The following is a 22,095-nucleotide window of genomic DNA, read 5'->3' on the forward strand; positions in this document are numbered from 1 at the left end:
TTACAGAGTGATAACTGTAATTAAGCTACTAGATAGGCGGGGCTATCATATCAAAATATAAACTAGAGTAGAGATAAAAATGCCAAAATTCTTTGGTCCCCGTGGGTGATAGGGGCCTACTAAATTGTGAAAACTATCCCTTTAGCCCCTGTACTAATAGGGCCCCATTCTATTTGTCTGTTTGAAGTTCTGGCTGTACTAGTTACCTGTCAGTGGCTGGTGACATCAGATGGTGAGGTGAATAATCTAATAACCTACTTTTATGATAAGATGACATTCTTTGGTACATATAAATGCAATTTTGGGGTGATTGGCTTATTTACATTAATAATGGCAAACATGTATACATGCCTTTTGGATTTTTTATTCCTTATTCCATGTCCGCCTATAGTTCATGTGTGTTTAGATGTATACATGTTTTTTAAAAGGAGCAATGTACTGATAGAATATTTGCTGCATTGTGTGCAGCAACTGTCTGTGAACATTCAGTCCAAATTTGGTGACATTCTGATAATTATTTCCCGAGATTCATGTGATAAGGCAGACACCGTCCCTTTTGGAGAAGTTTCAATATTGACTGTTTTCAATTTTGGGGAGGACCCAAAGATCATCCGATTTTTTTTTTATTAAGCTACTACATAGTCAGGTCTATCATATCAAAATGTAAACTAGAGACATAGAGGAAGTCAAAAAATACCAAAATTGTTTGGTCCCTTTAAGTGATACCAATTTGTGAAAAATAGCCCCTTGGCCCCTGGACTATTGCTATCACTGGGAGGAAGTGCTATAGTGTTCAAAGGTATGTTGGTGATCCAAGACCTATAACTAGATCAAGTCAAGAGGAAGACATTATCTCTAGGATGAGATTTGGGCATACTGGTTTAGGCAGTATATTACTTATTTTAAAGAAACATGCTGATGGTAAATGTAGTGTATGTAATACTGCTGAGACTGTAGAGCATGTTATTGAGTACTGTTCCAAATTTGACCAGGAGAGACAGCAACTCATTCGGGAGCTGGAGTTAGAAAGTGTGCCTTTAAACATAAAGACTATCCTCCAGAAAAATTCAGGCGAGGTTTGCTTCAGGTTTTTGTTTTATTTCTTGAGTAGAACTGGTCTGATCAGAAGAATTTCGTTTTTGTTTGTTTTGTTTTGTTAATATTAATTTATCCAGACCCAGACTCCATTTCGGTAGGTGGCGGTAATGCTTCCATACGTTGTTTGCCAACCGCCATAAAATTAGAAGAAGAAGAAGAAGAAGAAGAGGAGGAGAAGAGAAGAAGGAGAGTAGAAAATTTGTTACAAAATTGACAAAAGTCACTAGTCACTAGTTTTTTCACCGTCACCACCAGCAACAATCAACCGGCAGCAACGACGTCGACATCCGTTCAGGAGGGTCCGTCGTGTGGAGATCGAGATGAACAACCAGTGAGTAACGTTATCAAAACTGTCCAAGGGGTCAATTTTTTCTATATTTATAAGTATTCCTTTACGTTATGCATTCAAAACATTACAGAGTATCTAAGTAAATTATAAACAACTACTCAATCTGCATTAAAATGATCCCTGTCAGTGTTAAAGCTTTGTATTATATATATATGTTATCTTTATTGACAGACTCAAGGTCCAGATATAAAAGACACATACAGACAAACATAAGATAGACATGTGTCCTCAATGGTTAAAATACATACAGATGATGGTTCCAATATTTACAAAGGCTGGAGGAATATCTTGTCTCACTTTTGGTAGGGTCAGTTAAAGACATAATAATCCCATTCCTGGACTCAATCTGCCGACACCTAAATTTATACTTAAAATTCCTGAGTAGTGCTTGATAGTGTTGTCACGATACCAAAATTTTGACTTCGATATCAATACAAAATTGAGTATCACAATACTCGATACCAAAATGATACTTTAAACCAAAACGATACTGAAACAATACGATTCAATACTCGATACCTAAAGGATCAGACACAGACTGTCCACATTGGTTGATCATATTTTCAAATCAGACTAAAAAACACCCTAAAAATCTCATATGTTAATATATATCGAAGCAAATTGCTATAGTTATATTTATTACATTATCATAGTAGCCTATTTCATATTGTCCTGCGCAGTGCGGACAATGAATGCATAGACTATTGTTCTACTGTTCCAAAACAACAAACCGTGATTATACAAACAGCTCATTCCCACTTAAACAGTAGTCTACTCCAGCAACCTAATCACATATTTTAGTCAGGCAGGGAGTTATTGTTCTTTATGCGCCATATGTGTTCACTAGATTAACAGTAGGAGACTAGGAATGTGCCTTGTTTTACTGTCCATTCTGGCTGCCTGCCACCGTAACATTATAGCCTGGCTAAGGCTATTACTCTAACAAGGCATAGCTAGATAGCTTAGGCTAGCTGACATTAATATGCTGTTCAGCTAAGCATTTTGAAAAGCACCACAGTGACACCCTCAGACAAGTGCAGTTTAATAATTTGTTGTTTTGGAACTCATATTTTTAAATAAAAGCTGCTACTTGACATAATTTAACTAGCCAGCTCATCTGCTAAGCTGACGTTTCATGTAGGTACTCCGTGTGCAAGTCGGTGTCTGTCACTCAGATGCAATCGCTTGTCTTGGCTAGTGCTGCCACCCAGTGGCCATTCAGAAAAACTAGTGTCGAAAGTAAAGAGCCATTAGTATTGAACCGTTTTCAACGTAAAAGTATTGAAAAAAGTATTGGATTTCAGTATATCGTGCAACACTGGTGCTTGAAAAGTGGGAACATTACGGTTCACAAACATCTTGCTGGCTCCTTCCCACCTTGGGTACTTTAACAAGATTCTAAGAGCATCATTATGCCACCTTAATCTTGGCTTTGGACGCATCTAAAAAACACATAAACATTGTTGTGTTGTGCCTCTTATAGTTAGAGACAAGTTCTTTAAATTCTTTCTTAATATCGCTTTAATGTGTGTTATAATTTACTGCTGTAGATGTTTAAGTTTGAGGAAAAAGGAAAAAACGAGAGAAAAGGAGAGGAAGATAACGAGAAAAAGGGACAGAAGAAAAAGGAGAGGGAGACAATGAGAAAAAGGGACAGAAGAAAAAAGAAAAAAGGGAGAGGAAGACAATGACTGCGGTCGAATAGTCTTTTTTGCTTAGGAAGGTTCCTAACTAAGTGAAATGACCCAGAAGTATCTAAGTGGCAGCCATGATAAGAGCTGGTCGAATTCTCTAAATTTTAAGGAAAGGTTCTTCAATGCTTCCTTTCTCATCTCCTTTAGCATAGGGTACACTGGACCATCCTTTACGGAGATAAAGGATATAGGAGATAATTCCGTCCCTTGCGGCGGCATTATTTAAAGCGTCCAAGTGACGCACCATTCACAAGCTCAAATGATTAGGAAAGAAATAGATCAACATGACTAAGAAAGGAAGGAGATCACCATGTAAGTTACCATTGTTTATGAAACATTATACATCTCAGTCCATAACTTGTTCATATGTTATATGTTTATGAAACATTAAACATCTCATGCCATAACTTGTCCATATGCTATATGTTTTCAACTTTCAACATTATGTTAAACTTAGATGTGACCTATGAAGGTTTCGCTACTATTGGTGTACCCTCCGTCCACAGCTTTGTTGAACTTGTTTTATAACAGGATAAACAAATATACAATGCATCATTTTAATTTTCCGAGTTTGGTGTGAATGAGAAAAAAACGGAAATCCACGTGCTTTTCCCGTTTTCGTCTTCAAATGGCTAATTGAAATAGAAATTAAACCAAAATCAGAAACCTACTTGTTTTTTGCCTTTATTGTTATATCTATATTATCTGCCCCTACTGGATCTCAAAACATTGGCATCGGCTATGCTTATGGCCTAGATAGATAGATAGATAGATAGATAGATTCAAGAGCATTATCTAGACCTGCTTTATGTGAAAAGTGCCCTGAGATAACTTTGTTGTGATTTGGCACTAGGGCTGGGCAATATGGCCTAAAAAAAAATCTCTGATTTTTTCACAAAAAATCCGATTCACGATTTAAATCTATTTTTTCCCCTCCTAGTTAAAAAAAAATATATATTTGCGGCCTGGTAGCACATACCTGGGGTCCAAAACTTTCAGCATGTGAATAAACCCTGACTTTTCCACGGTAGCTTATATATGGGCACCATATCTCTTGAAATATACATGGCAACTGCATCTGTGATCGCTTTCCACCAGACCCCCTTCTTATCATACGGCAGTGTTTCCCCTACCATCATATTGGATCACAACAGAAGTCATTTAAGGTTACCTTTCCTATAGAACAGGTCTCTACCTTGTCCTTTTATTAAACAAACTAAATAGCCTTATGTTACAGGCTGAGCCTGATGTGTCTGGCTTGTGTGTGTGTGTGGCTTGTGTGTGTGTGTGTGTGTGTGTGTGTGTGTGTGTGGAGCTGTATATGTGTGTAGTTGATGTAGGAGGTATGAGACGTTAGCGGGCCGGGTGTGGTGTGTGACGTCAGACGGATGCGCCCCAGGAAGAAAGTGAGGCATGTGCTATGTTGTTTACATCAAGCAGCCACAGTGAAGAAGCCTACGCAGTTCTGCATGCTGTTTTTGAGTTATTTCCCTCTATGTAAAAGTCAGACACTGATGACAGAGGCTGTGCATCATCCCTGCAGTGCTGAAAATAAAGTGCCGTTCTTTAACGCAGACGAAGTCCCGTTGTTTATGTGTTGTTGCCACAACGAGCTAACACAAGCTAAAGGAGCTAATGGTCTTCAGAGGTCCCTTCACTACGGTTCGGGGGTCTGCCAGCTTGGCGTTGGTAACACTTATTATCTTATTTACACAACGGCATGTCATTTATGTCCCTACATGGTGCGCGTCTAAAATCCTCCTCTGCTCTCTGTGTTGCGCACGGCGGAGTTCGGCCCTGATGCGCGCGCACACACACACACACACAGGTGAGCACACAAAAGCGCTGAAGAACTCGTTCCCTTTCTTAAGGAGATCTTCCTCGCTCGCTGCCATGTTGTTTGTGTATCAAGTGCGCGGGGGGGAGGGGTGAGCCCACTCTGAACTACGGGAGCCCAGCGTGGAGCTGCAGTGGCGGATTTTAAATAGAAACTCGATTTTCATTAAAACAAATTGGCCTAAACTACAAATTCGAATTAATCGATAAAATCAATTTATCGCCCAGCCCTATTTGGCACTATATAAATAAAATTGAATTGGAAAAAAAAATAGATCAATAATCAATGAAGTAACATTGCTGTGCCTCATGCATAAATTCAAGTCAAGTCAACTTTATTTATAGAGCACATTTAAAAACGACAACCAAAGTGCTTTACAATGGATACAAATTATGCACAACAAGAAAATATTCGACAAAGACAATAGAGTTTGCCTTGAGCAAATTCAGTGAAAAAGATGTGTAACAAACAATATGTTCTCATGATGAATCACCAAAAGCTAAGGCAAAGAGATCGTTTTTTAGCCAGGCTTTGAATATATTTAAAGAGGGTGAGTCTAACTGTGTGTGGCAGGCTGTTCCACAGTTTTGGACCAACAACTGAGAAAGCTCTGTCACCTCTGGTTTTTAACTTTGTAAGTGGGATAGAAAGGAGTGATTTGTCAGTGGATCTGAGGGGACAAGAGGTGGAATAGGGAGTGAGGAGTTCTGAAATATAATCTGGTGCTGGTCCATGGAGTGCTTTAAAAACAAATAAAAGAGTCTTCAAATCAATCCTATACTTTACAGGTAACCAGTGAAGCGAGGCCAATACAGGGGCAATGTGATCACTTCTCCTGGTACCAGTAATAAGTCTTGCTGCTGAATTCTGAACAAGCTGCAAGCGTGAGAGAGCTGACTGGTTGATGCCGGCATAGAGGGAATTACTATAATCTAATCGCAAGGAGATGAAAGCATGAACCAGAATTTCTAAATCTTTTATGGACAGAAATACTGAAGCCTGGAGTTTGTTTAACAGTGACGGATGGGGAGTCGATAATAATGGCAGACAATTTAGTCTCAAAAAAATCAAAGAATGCGGCAATATGGCAACACTTTGGCTTTGAGGCAGATGAAGGAGGCAACTCTACAGACTTAGATAATTCGAAATGCAAACATTGCATGAAAAAAGTTTCGGCTTCAGGTGGCAACACTTCTAACTTGAAGAAACACCTGGAAAAACAGCATGCCCTCATCGCTGCACGGCTCGGTCCGATAGGGTCTTCGTCCTCTGCAGGGACTTCATCAGCACAGCTCTCCATTGAAGGGTCCTTTGCAAAGGGCACAAAGCACAAGCGTGACAGTCGCAGATGGAGGGAGTGCACTGCAGTCGCCACGTACCTTGCTGCAGATATGGTTTCCTTACGAACTGTTGAGAAACCAGCTTTTAAAAGACTGCTACGTACACTCGACCCTCAGTATGAGCGCCCCTGTCGAAAGTACTTCTCAGAAACTGCCATTCCAAACTTGTACAATCGAGTGAGAAATTAAGTCCAAGCTGTACTGTCTTCAAATAGCCACTTTGCGCTGACGAAGGACATGTGGTCCAGTCACAGTATGACACCGTACATGTCACTTACAGTCCATTAAATTGACAAAGACTGGAAGATGGTGTCAAAGTGTGCCCAGACACACTTCGTTCCCAAAGACCACAACGCAGAAAACTTGGCTGACGCACTTGAAGAGCTTCTGAGTTGTTGGCAACTGGATCCGAAAAAACTGTCAGCAGTAACAACCGACAACGGATTGAATATCAAGAATGCGATCAGGGATCTGAAATGGCCGTGGGTCAATTGTTTTGGCCACAACCTCCACCTTGCCGTGAACAATACACTGAATAATCCACCGTTAAAGAACTCCATAGATAACACTATGCAAGCCTGTCACAGCATCACTAGCCAGTTTTCTCACAGCTGGAAGAGGAAGAGGGAGCTGATGAAGGCACAGAAAGAACTCAGCCTGCCAGAGCACCAGCTTGTTACGGTGAGATATAATTTAATGAAACAATACACGTATATACGCTAGGGCTGCACGGAATATGCGGTAGACGGTAGAAATGATATAAATTTGGCCCATGGTAGAGATTTGCGCTCTACCGTCCTATCGTCAATGACATCATCGCACCTGCCTCAGTGTGAAAATGGCTGCGAGGACAGAGACAGCGGAGCAAGAGGAGCTGGTTCATGTCCGTGATTTAGCGTAGCACGTGCAACATGTGTTGCTGGAGAACTTGTGAGTGAGTGAGTGACTCCTCAGACTCTTTTAGCGACTTACCACTCAGAGGGAACTCATTCAGCGGCTCCTCTGGCAGCAGCACAGCGTCTCTCCCTCTCCTCTCTCGCCGTGCGCACGCGGGAGTTGGTTTTTCGGCAAGAGAGTTTGTCATAAACCTTTGGTAATGTAAACCTATGTGACGCTAGGGGCTCCACAAAAAACTCCATATGTGAATGTGTGATAGTTGTGGTATCATAGCAGCCTGTCACAGGTTACAGCGTGATGATTAGAGGAGAAATGGCAGAGCATAAAGGTCCAGGTGGAAAAAACACAACTCAGTCATTTAGGATTTTGCTAAAAGAAGGGAATTACCTTTTGATATAGATCCCAGGGGACATTTTGCACCATAGAGTACTGGGTTTTAATTTTGAGTTTTGAGATCTGCATTCTGCACAATAAATGATCTAAAAATTACATTATATCGTTGCTTTTGTTGTTGTTTTTTTATCAATTCAGCTTTGCTAAGGGACTACAAAACCCATTCAGAAACACTTCTATTATAACTTTTACACTTAAATTTATACCGCGATATATACTGTTACCGTGAAGGGATTCGATTTATACCGTGATATAAATTTTAGGTCATACCGCCCAGCCCTAGTATACGCACGGGCACACAGGCGTTCGTACACACACACACATTATTATCAACGTTATTCATACATAATGTATTATTGCTATTATACTATTGCTACTATTATAGCCCATTATGTATTATCATCCAACAGGATTGTCCAACTCGTTGGGGGTCCAAGCACAAAATGATGGAGCAGCAAGACGCAGTAAATCGTGTTCTAGAGAACGACAGAAAGGCCATCACCAAGCTCAACTGGCAACACAAGGATGTGTAAGCCTCCCTCGACAAAGCCCTCAAGCCAGTCAGTGATTTCACTGACATTCTCGGGGGGGGAAAATATGTCACCATATCGTCACTCATCCCAGTGCTCAAACTCATGGAGACTGATACTTTGTGTGCTGCTGAGGGGGACGTAGATCTCACCAGGGGTGTGAAAGCTGTCATCTTAACGCGACTGAAGGGTAAGTACAACGACGACAAAGTCAGGGAGATTATGCGCATGGTCTGTTTCATTGATCCACGGTATCGTGGGACTCGTTTCTCCGGTGCGGAGTTGGAGGACACTGTGCGTAAAGTGGAGGAGGAGGCCGTCACCCTGGCCAAAAATGGAGCGACCGGAGGACGAGGTGCTGGTGGAGGAGAGCAACGCAGCGGCAGCAAGTGCACCGTCGCCACCTAAAAAGAGAAGAAGTTTGAGGAGTCTTCTCAGCGACACAGCAGCGGCCGCTCCTGCCATTCCAAAAACTACACAGCAGAGGATTTCAGATGAGATGCTCATCTACAAGCAAGAGGCAGTGGCTCACGGAGAAGAAAATCCGTTTGGATGGTGGAGGAAGAGCCAGTTTCGCTTTCCACTGTTGGCAAACGTAGCATGCAAGTACCTTTGCATTTGTGCAACCAGCACTGCATCTGAGAGATTGTTTAGCAAAGCAGGGAATGTTGTTACAGCTCAAAGGTGTCATTTGAAGCCGGAAAAGGTAGACATGCTGGTGTTTCTGGCTAAGAATCTTGAGTTTGATGAGTTTGAGTCTGACAACGACGAGTAAGCTATGCCAGTCAGAGAGACAGGCTTTAAAGGGCATTTAATTTGCAGTGTTTTATATATTATTTGATGTTCAGTGCAATTCTTTTATTGATACAATTGTCCTACATGATGTTTACAGGTTGTTTTCATGTGGACTTGCACTCACTGTGTAGTCTAGGCCAGCCGATTTATGCCCTGGTGAAATGGAAATTTTCTGAGGCTGCTGATTTGTATTTTTTTGTTATTATTATTATTATTATTATTATTATTTGTATACAGTTTACAATTATATGTTCATTTGCACTCATTGAGTAGGCTGGGCCTGCCGATTTATGTCATATTTTAAATGGTTTTTGTTGAGGCAATTTTCTATTTTGTACATGTGCATGTCATAGAGACATTTCGTTTTTATGTGTTCATTTGCATTCATTCAGTAGGCTAGGCCTGCAAATTTATGCCATTTGCTGTACAGTATTTACATGTTGTACATGTTAGAATACAAAGAGCACTGAGCAAAGAGGCACTGTTCATAAACAAAAGGATAACAATTTTTTTTATTTTCCTAGAGATGTTCATGTTTGTACTGACTGAGTAAGCTAAACCTGAAAATTTATTTGTAAGGAAGGAATAAAAGAAACGAGGTGTTACTGACACTCTGTTGTCCTATGGTCGTTTTTTATTTTAAATGAGTCAATTGCGCCCCCAAGTGGCGAAAATCCGGTATTACCGACTTAATCCAGTTTTTCACAAAAACCGGACCGCGCATTTACACACGAGGCACAGCAATGTCCCTTTTATTATTAATATTATTTATTATTTATCTGTCTATCTATGCAGTAGGGGCACATAATATTGATATAACAATAAAGGCCAAACACAAGTTGGTTACTGGTTGTGGTCTAATTTCTATTCCAATTCCCCATTTGAAGAAGAAAATGGAAAAAGCACGTGGATTTCCATTATTTTTTTATTCACACGGAAAAACAAAATAATGCATTTAATATTTGTTTATCCTGTTATAAAACAAGTTGAACACAGCTGCGGGTGGAGGGGACACGCACCCGTAACATAAGCTCAGTTTGCATCAGTCATTTATTCATTTGAGCGTTGTTGTATTGCCAGCCTTTAGTAATATCATTAATTAATTTCACTACTTGGGATTCAGATGGGTGAGAGTGAGCAAACATTCTCAATGTGACAATTTCGTTTCAGTTTGTGGCTGGCAGCCTATATTCCTTTTTTTAATTCAATTCCGATCTTAGTAATTAAATAATATCTTTCACCGTGTTGTCCACGTTTATATATCCTGCATGAAACAACACGATGAGAACGTACGGGACGCATTATCTAAGATGCGCTAAAATCATCTTTGTCACATACAGTCATGGAAGTACAAATTATCTAGTGAAATCATTTCTCTGTATTTGACCCATCCTAAATATTCTATCAGAGAGCCTGCTGGTAAAAATAATATGTGAATATTCTGTTAAAATGTATGTATCTGTATAATTAATCTGTTGTTGTTTTGTGTGTTATCTTCTCATTTCAGCACCACAGCAATAAAAGGATCAATAAAAGGATGTGGAGGGCCCCAAGTCTGTCTTCGCCTTGGGCCCCAATATGACTAAATCCGCCCCTGCTTGGAAGGAAGCAAAGCTGGATGAGCCCTCCCTCCTCCTCCTGCTCTCACACACAGCGAGTTCCACTCTGTCCACACATTTCCTTGATTCCTACCATTCAGATCTACAGATTGAAGATGGGTGTAACCAACATGTGGTGACGTGAGAGAGCTGACAGGCTCCATTCACTGCAGGAACACATGATGTTCAGTTCAGAGCTCAAAGTAGTTTCACTGTTCAGGAAGTGAGAGTCAGACAGGCGTTGTCACTGAGAGGTGAAATGGCGCAGAAAGGAGTTGAGCTGGACCAAGAAACCTTCTCTTGTTCCATCTGTCTGGATCTACTGAAGGATCCAGTGACTATTCCCTGTGGACACAGCTACTGCATGAACTGTATTAAAACCCACTGGGATGAAGAGGATGGGAAGAAAATCTACAGCTGCCCTCAGTGTAGGCAGAGCTTCACACCGAGGCCTGTCCTGGTGAGAAACACCATGTTAGCAGTTTTAGTGGAGGAACTGAAGAAGACTGGACTCCAAGCTGCTCCTGCTGATCACTGCTATGCTGGAGCTGAAGATGTGGCCTGTGATGTCTGCACTGGGAGAAAACTGAAAGCCCTCAAGTCCTGTTTGGTGTGTGTGGCCTCTTTCTGTGAGAAACACCTTCAATTTCATTATGACTCAGCTCCGTTCAGGAAACACAAGCTGGTGGAGCCCTCCAAGAAGCTGCAGGAGAACATCTGCTCTCGTCATGATGAGGTGATGAAGATTTTCTGCCGCACTGATCAGCAGAGTATCTGTTATCTCTGCTCGATGGATGAACATAAAGGCCATGACACAGTGTCAGCTGCAGCAGCAAGGACTGAGAGGCAGAGAGAGCTGGAGGTGAGTCGACAAAACATCCAGCAGGGAATCCAGGACAGAGAGAAAGATGTGAAGCTGCTCCAACAGGAGGTGGAGGCTATCAGTCGCTCTGCTGATAAAGCAGTGGAGGACAGTGAGAAGATTTTCACTGAGCTGATCCGTCTCATGGAGGAAAGACGCTCTGATGTGGAGCAGCAGGTCAGATCACAGCAGGAAACTGAAGTGAGTCGAGTCAAAGAGCTTCAAGAGAAGCTGGAGCAGGAGATCACTGAGCTGAAGAGGAAAGACGCTGAGCTGGAGCAGCTCTCACACACAGAGGATCACACCCAGTTTCTACACAACTACCCCTCACTGTCAGCACTCAGTGAATCTACACAGTCATCCAGCATCAACATCCGTCCTCTGAGCTACTTTGAGGATGTGACAGCAGCTGTGTCAGAAGTCAGAGATAAACTACAGGAATTTCTGAGGGAGACATGGGCAAACGTCTCACTGACAGTGACTGACATGGATGTTTTACTGTCAGACCCAGAGCCCAAGACCAGAGCTTGGTTCTTAAAATATTCACGTGAAATCACACTGGATCCAAACACAGCAAATGAATTCCTGTTATTATCTGAAGGGAACAGAAAGGTAACATTCATGAGACAACAACAGTCTTATCCCAGTCACCCAGACAATTTCACTGAAGAGTTTCAGGTCCTGAGCAGAGAGAGTCTGACTGGACGTTGTTACTGGGAGGTGGAGTGGAGCGGGGGAAAGGTCTGTGTAGCAGTCGCATACAAGAATATCAAAAGAGAAGGGACCTCTTATGGTTGCAGATTTGGATTCAATAAAAAATCTTGGGCGTTATATTGTCATGAGAACTGTTATGTATTTTGGTACAATAATGTCAAAACTCCCGTCTCAGGTCCTCAGTCCTCCAGAGTAGGAGTGTACCTGGATCACAGTGCAGGTATTCTGTCCTTCTACAGCGTCTCTGAAACCATGACTCTCCTCCACAGAGTCCAGACCACATTCACTCAGCCTCTCTATGCTGGACTCTGGGTTTATTATGTTGGAGTCATTGCTGAGTTGTGTGAGCTCAAATAGACAGAAGTCATTTAAGGGTTAAATCCTGTGTATTAATTCTTATTTAGCCTCCATGTTTGTTACTGAGAGCTGATTGTTGTGGCGTCTCTTCACTGCACTGAGATCAGCTGTCAGTCAAACATTATTGGGGGTACTTTGATGTCTTCTCCTGAGTTGTTGTGTAAATGTTTGAGTTTCTTGCGGTGGCGCTCCTTCCTGTGTGTTTAGCCGTGGAGTCTGTCACTGCTCATCATGATGTAGGGATGTAACGATATGGAAAATTTGATATCTCAATTATAGTGACCAAATTATCACGGTAAACGATAATATTGCGATATTTTTTTGTGCTGTAAAATGTCCAAAAAATAGATACATTGAAATAATTTCACTAAAACTTGTAACTTCCTTATCATACTAAAATGTTAACAGCCAAAATCTTATATTAAAGCAGCAACAGAAAGATTTATTTTAAATGAACAAAATATGTAAACAAATTACAGGAACAAAGCTTATTTGTCTGGTGCATTTTAACAGTCAGCAAAATATGTGAACAATTAGGAACAAAACTTGTTTTTCAGGAAAATTTGTGCAAGTAATAATGCAACTTAAAATAACTTTGAATAAAATAAACTTTAAACCTTAAATAAACATAAATGTGCAAATAAATAAACAGGCACTTAACAAATTAAGAGTTGCAATGCCATGTAAACAAGTCCAAACATTCATTGCATCATGTATGTTCATTTAAGATTGAAATGCAGAAATGTCAACATATTTACTTTTTCTGGTTTTAAAAGTGCCCTCAGAGGAGAAGCAATGTGTCCACTGGCACTGAACAGCCTCTCTGAAGGTACACTGGTTGCTGGAATGCACAAAAACTTCTTGGCAATCCTAGCAAGATGGGGCAGCTCTGATGCATGGCTCTTCCACCACTGTGATGGATCATCTTCTGCTGGAATGGAAGGTAGAGTCAAGTAGACCTTGATCTCCTCCTTCACTGTAGCTTCTGATGTGGCTGGAGCTGAATCCTCTGTAGCTCTCTGCTGCTTTGATGAAGCAATTCTTCTCAGCAATCCAGACAAGCCTTTCCCCTCTGGTGTCTCTGTGGAGGCACTGCTTGTGCTTAGTTTTTTGTCCTCAACCTGGACAGCAGGTGACAGCCTCAAGGCTTCTTGAACACAGCTCTCAACCACTGCAGCTTCAGCCTCACCCAAAAGCTCACTTTGAACCTGGGGTTATTGAAACAAGCCATCTGCATGACACTGTTAGCCTTCTCTGTGTATCTGCTGGTACGATCTTCTCTCATTACGCGTTTCATCTCTTTGGTCAGAGCTGGCTCCTCATCATTTTCCTGCAGGACATTATGGATGATGTGGTCAAGGACAGGCTTTATGGCTAATAGTGTGCCCATGCGCCCCTTTTTGCAGCCAGTGCTGCACAGATTGCTTGCTGTTGTTGAAGAAAACGCTCAACCATCTTGTTGGTTGATCCCCATTGGGTCACCACATCGTGGATCAGAGCCTTCTTTGGCAAACTGAGGGCAGCTTGGTTTTCTGCTAGTCCCCTCCTCCTCTTCCAGCTCTGAGAGAAGCCTTGTACCACATTTTGGCACACTTTGACTGCTGTTTTAACTCTGTTGAGTTTAAGAGCCTTTGATATGGCCAGGTTCAAATTATGGCCAAAACACCCGAGCCACAGGTCTGGAAAGTCTTTGAAAGCCTTGACCATATTTGTAGCGTTGTCAGTGGTTATGGAGACCAAGTCACTCTTCCTGATCATCCACTCCTCAAGCAGGTCAGTGGTTGCAGCTAAAAAGGTGCCTTCACTTAGACTCTTCATAACGTCAGCTCTGACCTCATTGTATAACTTGGGAATTTGTGTCTTGGAGAATGAAGTGCGTGATGGCACTTTGTATTGTGGCACAGCTACTTTCAACAGCCTCAAGAAACCTGGCCTCTCAACACTTCTGAATGGCATCATGTCTTTGGCGATGAAGTATGAAATGGCAGCAGTGAGGTCTTGTGCATTCTTAGATTCAGGTGCATAAGCTGACTTTTTCCATACATGTGAGTGAGAGGAGTGCCTGTATGAGAAAAGGAGCGCATGTTCTCGTGTGTGTGTATTAGGTCAAGATTGTGAGCAGTGAATTTAATTAACCTTATAAAACCGAGAGCCGAGAGGTTAAAGGTTAACACGGTAGCGTGCTATGTTGTTTCCTTGAGCTTATGTCGAGAAAGCATAACTGGCCGTCTATATCGATTCTAGCTCGCCATACAATAACCATAATCATAGTGATTCAATCATAGTTGATTTCAATTAGCGATAATATAAAATGAATATGTTTACATTACGTTACATTGGTATATATTCTGTCGGCTCCGCTCAGTGTTTTCAGCTCCATTTAGTTTCGAAACACTTAGCAACATAGCGGCTATTAGCTACTCAGCTAGTAGCTCGCTCCTAAGTGTCTTAAGCGAAAACGGAAAACCTAGTCACCATTTAGGAGGACAGATACGGCTCAAATGTCCCATATACGTCAAGAGTTACACATTATGACAATCTTAGTAAAACCGAAGTCCCTTACACAATAACTGACGTTTGCATAGCATACCTTGCTTTGGCTGTAAAGCTGTGGATGATGGTCCACCAGCTGTCCCTCTGCATTCTTCAGAAATCCAAAGTTTGCCCAGACCTCAGATTTTGTGCGTTTATTTGGGGGGAAAATGTCCTGAGTACCGCTATCACCACCTTCCGCCATGTTTTCATTCTTTGTGTTTACACATGCTACGCATTCACGCAGCGCCTGCATCACGAGACTTGGATGAGGCTGTTATTACACATCCTGATAATCCACCGCGATAATGCAATTAATTTAAACATAAATGGTAATTCTTACCATGTAAAAATTAACCGAGATTTACCGTAATATCGGTGATCGTTACATCCCTAATGTGTTGTAAACTTCTTTGTGCTCTGAATGTTTAATGAACATTTCAGTGGATGTATTTGTACGTTGTTGTTTCTCTCCCACTGCATGAGTCTGAAGAGAGACATCAGCAGACCTCCTTTATCTCAGATATTGTGCTTGTAAATTTGTACAGAAATGTATAATTAGCTTTTAATGTGTTGGTGTGGCAGATTAGTTAGCTACTAGAAACTGTAATGATCCTGATCATAATCAATAAGGAGATCATTCATTAATGTCTTTTACACAAACTGAAGGTTTACATGATGAATAAACAAACATGAACAAAGTATTTTCTTCTTGTCTTCATTCCAGGGTATCAAACAAAGCTGATGGAGAAACTGTGACACTGATATGAGAGTATAACTGAGGCAGTTTTCCTCCTGAAACACCACAAAGTCCAGTGTTCATGTTCAGAGCAGAGGAGCGTTTGTCAGTCAGTCTCTGTCCTTTAACTTTCCTCACTCAAACAGTTTTGTCACAGAGAAATGAGCAGAGTTTTCTATCGTGTTGCTTTTTACAAGGAACATTTTCTTTGTGCACTGAGTCAAGAAAGAGGATTTATTACAGAGAGATATTTAGAGTTGATTTGGTTAAGTTCAGGTGTGAAGAGTTTTTTTTTGTCCTGAAACACACAAGAGACAACAGATATGATGCAAAATACTTTTTATAACCTGAGAGCTGATGTGAATGATATTTGTAAAGTGGAAACTCTTCTCTCCCATTTCCCACGTGACCTGAATGCATCATCAGTGTTACAGGGTGTGACTCCTGTGACCAAACTGACACAGTGTGATATTACATATATTTAAATCTGTCTTTACTGATGTTGTTTGAAGCTGCCAAAGGCTCAGTGAAGTTTGGACATGTCTTCCTGCAGTGAACATCACAGCAGGTTAACAAGTGAAATGTGGAAAGTGATGCACAACACAAGAGGGCGCCTTCATCCTGCTAACCAGGGATGTAGTGGAGGTTAAAGCACCTCAACTCACTGTGTCTGCAGTTTTAGTTCAGACCATGTTTTTAGGCTGATAAAAACCTTTATAGTAAAAGTGCATTGTGTCATACATCATGGTAAAAGCTGTCAAACTGATATTAGTTCATCAGTTAGAGGAACTTTACTGTCAGTGATTTAACGCACCACCCTGCCAGCACGCTACGTGACCCAAATCAAACACACCCAAGATGTTGCAGACAGACGGGTGCATGTTGGATCTGTCTAACTTGCTAAATGCTCATGGTGGATCCTCCAGCTGTGACTTCTACGTTCATTGGGAAACTTTAGGTGTGTGAGGCCTTTGTTCTGTTTGTGACAATAATCCCTGATGTGACTGCAGAGAAGTTTCAGCTGGTTGCAATGTGCAGTCGTCACAGCTAGATGCCACTAAATCCCCCAAAATCTTACACACTAGACTTTTAAGCAAAAAATTTTTTTACCAACCATAACCAGGTGGTTTTTGTGCCTAAAGATAAACACAAGTTGTTGAGACATAAAGTTTATAACATCGTACATATGTAAGGTATCTGTGGTTTGCAGAAATGTACAATGCCAACATTTATTCAGCCGATTGGGTTGAAAACCGACGATCTTGACGGATTACTGTTAATTTATCATGTTGATCTGTTCTGTACGACATCTATTGCACGTCTGTCCGTCCTGGAAGAGGGATCACTCCTCAGTTGCTCTTCCTGAGGTTTCTACCGTTTTTTCCCCATTAAAGGGTTTTTTTGAGGAGTTTTCCTGATCCGCTGCGAGGGTCATAAGGACAGAGGGATGTCGTATGCTGTAAAGCCCTGTGAGGCAAACTGTGATTTGTGATATTGGGCTTTATAAATAAAACTGATTGATTGAGGCAGACTGACAGGTCTGATATGTCTTATTCACTCAGCAGCTGACTTGTTGAATGATGGCGAGTGGATTTAATAATAGTGATAATAATAATGATAATGATGCTCATCACAGTGACAGTGGCAGGGCTACAGACCATTCTTTAATTGCGACAAACTTAGGCAAATGACTCAATAACAATGGTAACACATGCAAAAGTGTGTGACCAAAGTCATGACGGTGGGGGGGGGTGGGGTTACGGCTTTGATCAGCGAATATAATGTGACTTGGGATGTACACCAAACGCTGGCTCCGTTATGCAGCAGATCCAGCTGCGCCGGCGTCATCAGAATAGGACGTCGCTTTACGTGATGCTTCAGAGTAAGGCCGTCTCATGTCTCTTAATCAGCAATCCTCGCTCCTCACTCCTGACTCCTGCATGTTTCCCTAAGTGGGAGGGACTAAACAGTTAGGTAAGGTGGCTAGATAAGGTGGTTAGCAGTAATTTTAAGAGACTTGGGATGCAGGCCTTGGATTTGTTTGACTGTTTTGACTGCCATCCTGTTTCCAGCCTGTGAGCCTGTTCCTCACTGTTACCTTCATTTCTTTGTGTTTGTCTGCATTTCAGTCGTCCTCCTCCTGCTGCCCAAATTCACTACTGTGACAAACTGCCTAAAAGAATATATCAACATATACTCCAAAAAAAAATCACACTGGACAGAGTCAATAATGGAAACATGTAAACAAAGACATACATGATGAGACAGAGCTGCAGTGACGGACATTTAGAATATGGTTTGATTTAAGAAGGAGGATATGAAGAAAATAATATGTAGTTTGTAAAAATCTGAACAACATAAGAAAAATAAATATGTCTCTCACTGAACTGCAGAGTCAAATGATGTGGTGCATTCAGGTCCTGTGGGATTCAGAGGTGCAACAATTAACTCGTCATTTATTGGTTTAAATGGATCAAACATTAGAATACACATTTTATTCACATTTACATTTTGAATTTAACCAGTTTTCTTCAAAAGTACTTCATGGACTTATGAAATGAGTCAAAACAGTTTGATAATATTATTACAGCAGTGTTTAAATTTTCTATTTTTTGTATCCACTGTATGTAAATTATTATAATCATGAAAAACTTTATTCAAACTGTAGTTTTGGTAAATGAGAAGAGCCCATTTTAAGGACTGAGGAGCCGTCTCCAAACCCTCTGATTCTAAGAGTTTACCTCCTAAAAGTTGAAGTGATCAGTGTTTTTAAATGAGAAAGGAGCTTTACTTGAAACAAGTGTGAAACACACAGTATCTCTGTCTCAAACTGCTTCTCTTCCTGGAATGAAGCAAAGCTGGATAAGCCCTCCCTCCTCCTCCTGCTCCTCCTGCTCTCACACACAGCGAGCTCCACTCTGTTCACACATTTCCTTGTTCCCTCCCCTTCAGATCTACAGTTTGAAGATGGGTGTAACCAACATGTGGTGACGTGAGAGAGCTGACAGGCTCCATTCACTGCAGGAACACATGATGTTCAGTTCAGAGCTCACACTAGTTTCACTGTTCAGGAAGTGAGAGTCAGACAGGCGTTGTCACTGAGAGGTGAAATGGCGCAGAAAGGAGTTGAGCTGGACCGAGAAACCATCTCTTGTTCCATCTGTCTGGATCTACTGAAGGATCCGGTAACTATTCCCTGTGGACACAGCTACTGCATGAACTGTATTAAAACCCACTGGGATGAAGAGGATGGGAAGAAAATCTACAGCTGCCCTCAGTGTAGGCAGAGCTTCACACCGAGGCCTGTCCTGGTGAAAAGCACCATGTTAGCAGTTTTAGTGGAGGAACTGAAGAAGACTGGACTCCAAGCTGCTCCTGCTAATCACTGCTATGCTGGAGCTGAAGATGTGGCCTGTGATGTCTGCACTGGGAGAAAACTGAAAGCCCTCAAGTCCTGTTTGGTGTGTGTGGTCTCTTACTGTGAGAATCACCTCCAGCCTCATTATGAATCCTCTGCCTTTGAAAAACACAAGCTGGTGGAGCCCTCCAAGAAGCTGCAGGAGAACATCTGCTCTCGTCATGATGAGGTGATGAAGCTGTTCTGTCGCACTGATCAGCAGCGTATCTGTTATCTCTGCTCGATGGATGAACATAAAGGCCATGACACAGTGTCAGCTGCAGCAGAAAGGACTGAGAGGCAGAGAGAGCTGCAGGTGTGTCAACAAAACATCCAGCAGAGAATCCAGGACAGAGAGAAAGATGTGAAGCTGCTCCAACAGGAGGTGGAGGCTATCAGTCGCTCTGCTGATAAAGCAGTGGAGGACAGTGAGAAAATCTTCACTGAGCTGATCCGTCTCATGGAGGAAAGACGCTCTGATGTGGAGCAGCAGGTCAGATCACAGCAGGAAACTGAAGTGAGTCGAGTCAAAGAGCTTCAGGAGAAGCTGGAGCAGGAGATCACTGAGCTGAAGAGGAAAGACGCTGAGCTGGAGGAGCTCTCACACACAGAGGATCACACCCAGTTTCTACACAACTACCCCTCACTGTCAGCACTCAGTGAATCCACACACTCATCCAGCATCAACATCCGTCCTCTGAGCTACTTTGAGGGTGTGACAGCAGCTGTGTCAGAAGTCAGAGATAAACTACAGGAAGTTCTGAGGGAGACATGGACAAACATCTCACTGACAGTGACTGACGTGGATGTTTTACTGTCAGACCCAGAGCCCAAGACCAGAGCTGAGTTCTTAAAATATTCACGTGAAATCACACTGGATCCAAACACAGCACACACACGTTTGTTTTTATCTGAAGGGAACAGAAAGGTGACATTAATGAATCAACAACAGTCTTATTCTGATCACCCATACAGATTCACTGAAGAGTTTCAGGTCCTGAGTAGAGAGAGTCTGACTGGACGTTGTTACTGGGAGGTGGAGTGGAGCGGGGGAATAGATTATGTGGCAGTCACATACAAAAACATCAGCAGAGCAGGGAGCATAAATAAATGTAGATTGGGATGGAATGACAAATCTTGGGCGTTAAGGTGTGAGAAGAGCAGTTATAAATTTTTGTACAACAATGCTGAAACTCCCATCTCAGGTCCTCGGTCCTCCAGAGTAGGAGTGTACCTGGATCACAGAGCAGGTATTCTGTCCTTCTACAGCGTCTCTGAAACCATGACTCTCCTCCACAGAGTCCAGACCACATTCACTCAGCCTCTCTATGCTGGATTTTTGCTTTACCCATCTCATGGAAACACTAGTTGGATTTACATCCAAAAGTAATGCAAATTTTGGCTGAATTGTCAGAAACACAGAAACACAACACACACAAAAAAAAAGCTAATAGTTGGGCCACAGAGCATTTTGAACAACTACAGCTCTGAGCTCTGTGTTCTGGTGAATAACTGGTATGCATACATAAGCATGTTGAAAGCCTTCAGAAACAAGGATTAGAGCTTGCAGTGGCCTATGCAATGACTGTACATTTGCTGAGTTTCCATTGCTTTAAGTTGCATTTACCTTTCATCAATACGACAATGTTTCCAAAACAATTTTGCAATATGTGTTTCAAATCTTATTCAGTCTCCATGTTTGTCGCTGAGAGCTGATTGTTGTGGCGTCTCTTCACTGCACTGAGATCAGCTGTCAGTCAAACTTTATGGGCGGTACTTTGACGTCTTCTCCTGAGTTGTTGTGTAAATATTTCTTGCGGTGGCGCTCCTTCCTGTGTGTGTTTAGCCGTGGAGGCTGTCACTGCTCATCATGATGTGTTGTAAACTTCTTTGTGCTCTGAATGTTTAATGAACATTTCAGTGGATGTATTTGTATGTTGTTGTTTCTCTCCCACTGCATGAGTCTGAAGAGAGAAATCAGCAGACCTCCTTTATCTCAGATATTGTGCTTGTAAATTTGTACAGAAATGTATAATTAGCTTTTAATGTGTTGGTGTGGCAGATTAGTTAGCTACTAGAAACTGTAATGATCCTGATCATAATCAATAAGGAGATCATTCATTAATGTCTATTACACAAACTGAAGGTTTACATGATGAATAAACAAACATGAACAAAGTATTTTCTTCTTGTCTTCATTCCAGGGTATTAAACAAAGCTGATGGAGAAACTGTGACACTGATATGAGAGTATAACTGAGGCAGTTTTCCTCCTAAAACACCACAAAGTCCAGTGTTCATGTTCAGAGCAGAGGAGCGTTTGTCAGTCAGTCTCTGTCCTTTAACCTTCCTCATTCAAACAGTTTTGTCACAGAGAAATGAGCAGAGTTTTCTATCATGTGTTGCTTTTTACAAGGAACATTTTCTTTGTGCACTGAGTCAAGAAAGAGGATTTATTACAGAGAGATATTTGGAGTTGATTTGATTACGTTCAGGTGTGAAGAGGGTTTTTTTTGTCCTGAAACACACGAGACAACAGATATGATGCAAAATACTTTTTGCAACCTGAGAGCTGATGTTAATAATATTTGTGAAATGGAAACTCTCTTCTCCCTTCATTCCCATGTGACCTGAATGCATCATCAGTGTTACAGGGTGTGACTCCTGTGACCAAACTGACACAGTGTGATATTACATATATTTAAATCTGTCTTTACTGATGTTGTTTGAAGCTGCCAAAGGCTCAGTGAAGTTTGGACATGTCTTCCTGCAGTGAACATCACAGCAGGTTAACAAGTGAAATGTGGAAAGTGATGCACAACACAAGAGGGCGCCTTCATCCTGCTAACCAGGGATGTAGTGGAGGTTAAAGCACCTCAACTCAGTGTCCACAGTTTTAGTTCAGACCATGTTTTTAGGCTGATAAAAACCTTTATAGTAAAAGTGCATTGTGTCATACATCAT

The 22,095-nt window shown here is 41.6% G+C and overlaps 2 protein-coding genes across 3 annotated transcripts; both read left to right on the forward strand.

The window, feature by feature from the left end:
• The first annotated feature begins 1,247 nt into the window (after nucleotides 1-1,247).
• Nucleotides 1,248-15,697, forward strand: LOC117271911 (tripartite motif-containing protein 16-like). 2 transcript variants are annotated; one of them, XM_033650453.2, is made up of 3 exons: nucleotides 1,248-1,429; nucleotides 8,019-8,328; nucleotides 10,441-15,697. In XM_033650453.2, the coding sequence occupies exon 3, from the start codon at nucleotides 10,791-10,793 to the stop codon at nucleotides 12,462-12,464; it is 1,674 nt and encodes a 557-aa protein (XP_033506344.2). In that variant the 5' UTR covers nucleotides 1,248-1,429; nucleotides 8,019-8,328; nucleotides 10,441-10,790; the 3' UTR covers nucleotides 12,465-15,697. The 2 variants fall into 2 exon arrangements, with proteins under 2 accessions (XP_033506344.2, XP_033506343.2); XM_033650452.2 differs by lacking the exon at nucleotides 8,019-8,328.
• Nucleotides 15,698-18,646: 2,949 nt separating this feature from the next.
• LOC144465088 (tripartite motif-containing protein 16-like) lies at nucleotides 18,647-21,313 on the forward strand. The gene has a single exon (XM_078173110.1). It carries the CDS (start codon nucleotides 18,846-18,848, stop codon nucleotides 20,520-20,522), a length of 1,677 nt encoding a protein of 558 aa, XP_078029236.1. The 5' UTR covers nucleotides 18,647-18,845; the 3' UTR covers nucleotides 20,523-21,313.
• The last annotated feature ends 782 nt before the right edge of the window (nucleotides 21,314-22,095 follow it).

This window comes from Epinephelus lanceolatus, chromosome 12 (assembly GCF_041903045.1).
Source record: "Epinephelus lanceolatus isolate andai-2023 chromosome 12, ASM4190304v1, whole genome shotgun sequence".
Classification (NCBI taxonomy): domain Eukaryota; kingdom Metazoa; phylum Chordata; class Actinopteri; order Perciformes; family Serranidae; genus Epinephelus; species Epinephelus lanceolatus.